Source organism: Argopecten irradians, chromosome 8 (assembly GCF_041381155.1).
Source record: "Argopecten irradians isolate NY chromosome 8, Ai_NY, whole genome shotgun sequence".
NCBI lineage: Eukaryota > Metazoa > Mollusca > Bivalvia > Pectinida > Pectinidae > Argopecten > Argopecten irradians.
Window position 1 is genome coordinate 14411682 of NC_091141.1, and position 7857 is coordinate 14419538.

At 34.1% G+C, this 7857-nt stretch overlaps 1 protein-coding gene across 1 annotated transcript; it reads right to left on the reverse strand.

The window, feature by feature from the left end:
- Nucleotides 1–463: 463 nt before the first annotated feature.
- On the reverse strand, nucleotides 464–3121 carry LOC138329449 (uncharacterized). Its single transcript, XM_069276462.1, has 4 exons — nucleotides 2858–3121; nucleotides 2242–2420; nucleotides 1148–1258; nucleotides 464–703 (listed from the first exon to the last, which is right to left on the reverse strand). The coding sequence occupies exons 1-4, from the start codon at nucleotides 2940–2942 to the stop codon at nucleotides 647–649; spliced, it is 432 nt and encodes a 143-aa protein (XP_069132563.1). The 5' UTR covers nucleotides 2943–3121; the 3' UTR covers nucleotides 464–646.
- Between the last annotated feature and the right edge of the window lie 4736 nt (nucleotides 3122–7857).

Sequence of the window (7857 nt, forward strand, 5' to 3'; positions counted from 1 at the left end):
ATTTTGATTGGCCTTATGCCTTAGAAGGTTTGTGCAAAATTGCATTGAAATCACTTCAGCAGTTTTGGAGAAGAAGTTGAAAATGTAAATTGTTTACGGACATACGACGGACGACGCACGACGACGGACAAAAGGCGATTAGAATAGGTCACTTGAGACTTCGTCTCAGGTGACCTAAAAATATACATGTGCATGAGAGAGATTAGTTCATGATGTGCTCAATAATCTGCTATTAAGGTTCTGTTTTAGTCGTGATGGGATAAAAATAAGGAAAGTTGTTTTTCAGACAAATTTCTTTTTAACTATTGGTATTAAATTGAATCATATTTATAGGATGAATTTACCAGCCTTAAATTGTGTTATAATGTAAGCGATGGAGTTTGCAGGTGTAATATTATTAAAAACCGCTGGTTGATATCCGTTATTAGTACAAAATTGTAAGAAAGATAATAGAAATAAAAAAGATTATAAAACAAAAAGATGTATTATAAATCATATTAAAGGGAAAAGTATTTAAACATTATATCACAAACAAATAATCACAAAAGCTTGACTGCTGCCTCCGTAGTGCTGAGCTCTGATCGGCGTTGTGGTTTATTCAAGCAATCCCTTTCGGTACCCTGATAAAAATGTCCATTAACTATGCCTATTTTCTTGTAGCTGTGTAGGTATACTTTACATTCTTACCAACAACATCATGTGTCTGAAACGAATTCAAATACCTCGATCAAAATAAATATTCGTCAACATTTTTGAGGGGAAGATATTTTCTTATCATTGATTACTGTGATTGGTAATATGATAAAATGTAAGTAAAGATGATGCTCTCGAAGCAATGTGAACGTTTCAGTAGCTTAGGTTTTATCAATCTAAGTATTATTTGTCGAAATTTATGACTCTAAAAGTCACCGAAACTAAAGGTTGGACCTAAAAGTTCCTTTAAAACTTTGAGAAAACAGGTAATAAGAAATAAATAGATAAATAAATAAACCATTAGCAATATTCGTAACCAAAAACGTTATAAAACATCATTTCTAAAAAAAGTCGATCATTGTTGTACTTGTTTTTATGACTTTGAAATGTCTCTAGAGGATAATTATAGAATAGAAACTAATCAACGATTACAGCATTCTATGATGGGACTTACGATAGTCATCTTGTTGCCGTTAATAACCTTGGTGGTGTGGACCTCTATACCTTTACCATCCTCTGGTTTGTATGTTTCTATCCACTTGTCGTTATCAAACCGATAGCTATACTGAAAACAATTACCACAAAACACTAGCAATCATTACTTATTACACTAAATCATGGTAGAGTACGTGCACAAAAGTTATTAGACATCTCTTATTTTTCTATATATTTCTTGCATTTTTAATTTCTATTCTTTGAATTTCTTAAACAAGTCAACATAGCTAAACAATCCCCACACATCAAATACCGTACAAAAGAAAAACAATGGTCGGTGCATAGAATTTCGTTCGGTTTGGAGAAGTGAACCGAATATCGATCATCAGGACCCGGATTTAATTGACTTGTTTTCTACACTATCTATCTGTTATGGCCTGGTTGAGAGGGCACTATTGCCTCATAGTATTGTTGAGGGATGGAATAGTGCCCGAGCGGAAGGCACTATCCCGTCACGAGACAATACTGTGAGGCAAAAGTGCCCTCTCAACCAGGCCATAATAGGTTTAGTACATCACCTTCACATGAGACCCGTTTTCATGTAATCGTAACAGAAGCACGTCATTTCCACACCGCGTTGCCACATTAAAAGTACAACATATGAATTGTCGCAGAAATCTGTAATTCTATAAAATGGGATTCAGCTTCATGAAGATTAAAAGTAGATTAATATAGAACATGACTGATCTGTCTTCTGTAGAAAAGCAACATTTACTTCCATCCCCGAACACAACAGCCTGTCCGACATCTTGACGTTTTGGTCGAAGCGCAACGTTATAATAACGTCATGTAATGGTGGCGTCATAATACATTCACGTTCAATTTCGCGCCACTTCAATAGTGCCCGCTTGCTCGGGCACTATTGCAAATAGTAGCCATGTGTGTAGCCAATCAGAATCCAGTATTCTGTCACGTGATGTACTAAATTACAATCAGCCTCTTTATAACTCGATATTATTGTTTATGTATAATATTACACAGCATAAATTTATTCAACGGCTATATTACAATATGTGACTAAAACAGAGATAAAAGTAAAAACATGTTAATTACCAAGCATGGTTTTCCATCCATGCCCATAATGGACATTTCCTTATTTCGTTCCATGTTCTCATACGTTTGAACTACATTTCCCCCTATGATTACTTTGCATGTCATCGTGTTCCCGTCTATGGTGTAATCCAATGTGTCTCTAATTGTTTTAAAGTTCTCCGCCATTTTGGGATCCATGCCTGATCAAAATGTCAATAGACAATTTTCAACTGACATTCAAATTACACAAGTTAAATGTTAAAAAATCAAAGTTATGGACGTTTGAGTAAAACAACTAATAGTCCATGTAAAATTTCAAAACTCACTTTTATCAAGTAATGATTTTTCGAGAAGACTAATGGAGCAATAGGTTTTTCTCTTTCATCGACATCATTTAAAAAAATAGCAATGATGTGTTTTGTGTGAAAGTGTATGTACTGATATGAATTGGGCTAACAATAGCATGTATTACATATTTATAGTGCGAGGGTGTATTTCTTTGAAAGTGACCGGTTTGCAGTGTAGGCTAAATGAATTAAATAATTAAATGCATAAAGATGCAGATTAACAAAGAGCTTTTTTACTGAATATACTAAATATTATGAAATTTATCTACTATTTTTACATAAAACGTTACCTATGGCAGCTTGGTATTCCTCAAAGTTTTTGTTCTTTCCATGTTCCTCATCCGTCTCCCACTTGCCGGGTATTTTGGCTTCCATGTTAACGTCTGATATGGGTACACTGGTAGTGTATAGCTGTATCTATTGTGTATTAGGCTATAAGTGAGCAGCAATGTAAAATGGGGTAGCCCAATCTAGTACAACAGAAATCCGTGGCCAAACGACACCGATTGATTTTTTTCCTTATCGCTTAGTCAATAACTGATTGTCATTTAGGACACAGCTAGTATTGCTAACGGTTGTAAAATGCACATTAGGTATTCATGTGCACGATAGCATTGATAAGACAGATAACACTATTGGGTTTTTATATGCGATTTACCGTTCGGGTTCATTGTGCACGTATATTAAATCTAGTATTGAAAAACAATTTAAAGTGTCCATTCCAACTTTTGCGAGGACAAATTTCACGACATTTTATTTCAATTAAATTGGATTGAAAAGGGATCAACACTAGGCAATGCAATGGCTATGTAAGTTCTCTTCCATGCATGTGTGCGTATATATGTGTATTAGTTGAGGTAGTCTAGACAGGTGTATATGTTACACATGAACATACTGTGCGACTTTAAAATCTGCGACTGATATTTTATTTTGAATGTAAAATATGAATGTTATGCGACATGACTTAAATCTATTTCGTATTTACGCACGGAGCGCCGTGTAAGTGGGTTATGTATGACTACTTTAGACGTTTTGAATCAAGCAAGACGCTAAGCATTTTGCGAGGCCCTTTCTCTAGCGACCGCGCGCTCAGCCATAATTCTTAATGTAGTTTATTTCGAAAAGCAATGCAACAATTAAAACAGAACCTACATTGAAGTTATGTATGCATTCTCTATGTCTACATTTAACGAAGTCCAATGGTGTAGTGGTGAGTGATTGACACCGTGTTACACAGACAATTTGTGGGGTTAATACGGACGACATGGACGTAACAATAGTCAATAATCATGATAAAACAAGGCGAATAAGTTGATAGGACTTTAACTGTCTCAGTACTGTAGTATGTTTTTCTTTTGTTCCTCTTTTAATTTCTGTTCCTTTTTTCGATTTCCGTTCTTCTCTCTTGCCTTGTAATTTTTATTTTAGATGGTGTTTAGTCTCGCTCAGTCATTATAAATGACAAGTGTTTTTACATTGTGATACTTAAATAAATCGCCATGTTTTACATACACTATGCATTGTTTCTCAAACATAAAAAATTACAGATATGACAGAAGATGTTAAAGTCCTATTATGCTTTTACAAAACTGCTAAGATGTAAATTAGGATTCCTTATGAAACATACTAAATTTGGTTTCTTTCTAATGAGGATAATTACGTTAATAATCAATTAGAAAAGAATTCTTTTAATAGAACGGGTTGAATCCCATACATAAAAATACCTCGTGTACCCCATATAAAACAGCAAGGGTGGCGGCGTCATAATAAAGTTTCTCTTTAATGATGTCTTGTGGCGCTTAATTTATAGGCCGCACCTTTACTCATAGAAAATACAACGAAAAAGTGTTAAATAACCTTAAAATAATTTTGAATAAATATTCGGCCATCCAAAGATGGGGATGAGCCATTTTCCGCCAAACCCTTGTTGTGTCATTTTCTCTTAGTAAACAGAACTAGCTATCGTTTAAGTATATATATATAGCAGTATTGCCAACCTCTGATGAGGTCAAATCGGGTGATCACCCTTGAAAAAAACGGGTGAAAGGGTCAAAACAAGGGTCATGTGCGGAACCACGTTTTAGTATAATTTTTAACACATTTTAAACCCTAAAATATGCATATATTTATTATCTTCATATTGTTATTCAATAATATTTGTGATTTTTTTTGTAATGATATAATTAATATCTGAAAATTAAAAAAAAAATTTAAATATTAAATAAATAAAATCCTGGGTTTTTTTTTGTTCTACACATGTCCGGTTTCACTATTATCTTTGACTAAAGAAAATGGCGGCCATTATGATTGGCTTGCCTGCCTACTTCAACAGGATACCGTTCACGTTGAATATGTTTTATTCATGTGAGTAAATCTTTGTCTGAAATCATAATTGTTTGTACTTTTGAAGAGATTATTTCTGATTTTGAACAGTATTAATTGGCCATGTCTGATTTTGCTAGCTGGCTGTGGCTAAAAACGATCATGGACATCGTGATGCATGACTGAATAGATTAATTGCTACAATTTCACATCTTTATGGAAGTTTGTGTAAATACAAACATAGCTACCTGCATTATACAGGGGCCTGATATGAGTCTTAAGCCCTGAGGTGTAATTAAAATTGCACTTATGGCTTTATCTGACGTAATTTTTGTGAGCTTTTTAACACTTTGGTACAAGTGCTGAAAATCGGGTTATTTGATGACCCGACGGGTCAATCGGGTTACTCATTCTAAAATGTCTAAAAAACGGGTCAACCCGGGGAAATCGGGTGAGTTGGCAATACTGATATAGAGATGTTAGGGTTTAACAAGCAGATAAGTGAAAAAGTCTAGCAATAGACAACTTTTTTCACAAGCGCAGATACCACTTTAGTGCAACTAGTACAGAAACGATGTTTTGGTCCGTTTACGGTATCGCTTCGGCAACATGAAGACCACGGTACTGTGCTTTGTATCACTAATTTGCTGGTGTTACGGATGATACCACGATTCATAGTATGTAGTGATTTCTTAAGAGTATGACAAGTTTCAACCAAACCAAAACAATATATTATTATCTGTTTCCTTATATTTCAAAAAATGCATTTAAATATCACACATGACAGAAAACACAGCTAAATTTTTCATTCCGCTTCGATTTACCGACGTATATTGAGGTATAGTTTTACTGTGATTCAATACTGGAAATCTTTAGACTTTCCCGTTTCCATTGGTATGTAATTTGTTTACAATAATGTTGAAAATACTTATGAAATTCAACAATTTGTGTTCGATATCAGACTATTGTCGCAACGGTTTTGAATTTCAATAATGTACGGTTGAGACACAAGTTAAAAAAAAAGTGAGTGTACGGTTTGGATTTCTTTCTTTCAGAAAATGACATGAAAAATGGACCAATTTGTGTACTATTTTTAGAATTAAATTCATTAGACACAGTATTTAACGTGTATGCGGTAAGACGACTGAGGAAAGCTTCAAGTAAAGTAAGTTTCAAATACTGGTAATGCTATCTTAATTTTGTAGTAGACTAAAATGGGTATACTAGTTTATCCAGTAATGCGCTTGATATACAGTAACATTTTTGCATACATTGGCTATTGTAATTAAAAAAACATATCAAATAGCACGCACAAGGAATTAAATATACTTATAAATACTTAGTGCTTATCAACACACCATAATAGAAATATATATCACGTGACTGTGTTTTAACATATATCCGCACCATGATAGATATGCAAGAACAATCAATTTATGTCGCACACCAATGCATGTCAAAACATGACAACGAATGCTTAATCGCACTAATGATACACGGGCAAAGTCACTAGTCGTTCCAGTTATAAAGACGAAAAAAAACTAAAGTTTAATAACAAAACGCGTTCGGATACGTTTGTATCAGTAAGAATATTATTTGACTAACAGTTGAAGATTGGGGGAAATACTTGGTTCTATTTCTATTTGTGTGTTGTCATGAACAACCGATTAAACAATGACAGTATCTGACTACCGATAAACCAAATATACAAAGATATATATACTTTTTTCAGTTTTAAGAATACTTTAACGTTATTCAACGAATTCTCACTTTGGCTTAAACTCAGTTTTTTGTGACCTCTTGAACTCTGAAGAAATTAGTACACCAAAATCTACATGTAACTGCCAATGTTAATATTGAGAATTATCATACAATGGGTTTAAAAGCCAGACATAGGTACTGTACATGTGTACAGTGACAATATAAATATCGGTTATTAACTGGCACGAAATTCAATCTGACGTAATTTCAAAAACGATGAAGAGACATCAAGAAACCAAGACGTTACGCCCACAAGAGTATGATAATTTGCTAAAGTTTGTATCAATGTACACCCAACACAGTGCCCATGGACCATTTTATACGATTTCAAACAGAAAAAAACATGGCTCTTTCCAACGGTAGTAATCTGTTTCTTAAGACTTCCAAGAAAAATGAATTTTGGCCGCTAAAGCGTAGGCGTGGTAGATTTTTCTTGTTTTTTTTTTGTGTGTGTGTCGGGGAGCTTTCCACCTTTCGCAATATATACGTACTTTGTAGAATGTGAGTTAAACGATTTTTATCTAGACCCCTTAAACGTGTAAACATGGTCTATGGGCTCTTTGATTGGTCCATATTGAAATGAACTGCAACTTATTCTCAGATCCTTGTGGTTACGCTAGGATTCGAGGACGGCGGAACAAGATGTCCGACTCTTTAGCATATTTACAACAAATTTTGCCGTTAAAATTCTCCAAAAAAAGTTTTTGTAGGTGTGCGATAAAATGTTTCATAAATTCAAAAGTTTTCAAAAGTAAAAACTCCTTAATCCCACATCAAAGGATTCGAGAGACCTTATAGGCATTGTAATGATGGGCATAAAAACAGTATACGAAATCATGTACATATCAGATGCAGGTACACACATCTCATTCGTATAATGAAAATGTGCCTAATTAGTAATAGTATATATGCATTGGTCAGTGTGACTGAATGGACAGCGGCAAACTATCATTTGAAAGGTGAACTGGACAAATGTAATTAATGTCACAGCTAGGAATCTGATAATTATTTACAGTTTATATATTTATGTGTACATTAATTATAATGTAATCGTGGACCCACAAGAGTACCCATAGACCATTTTAGACGTTTTAGGGGTCTAGATAAAAAAATCGGTAAACATCCTATTCTACATTATTGTACTACGAGTGTTTAATGTAGTATATGACTTTTACTGATTTTTTTTTATCTAGGTCACTAAAACGTC

Coding starts and splice junctions, on each gene's coding strand:
- LOC138329449 (XM_069276462.1), bottom strand. CDS start 2,942: ATGGAAGCCAAAATACCCGGCAAGTGGGAGACGGATGAGGAACATGGA. Junction 2,421..2,857: donor GGAATACCAAGCTGCCATAG/GTAACGTTTTAT, acceptor CATTTTGATCAG/GCATGGATCCCAAAATGGCG. Junction 1,259..2,241: donor TGGATGGAAAACCATGCTTG/GTAATTAACATG, acceptor AATTGTTTTCAG/TATAGCTATCGGTTTGATAA.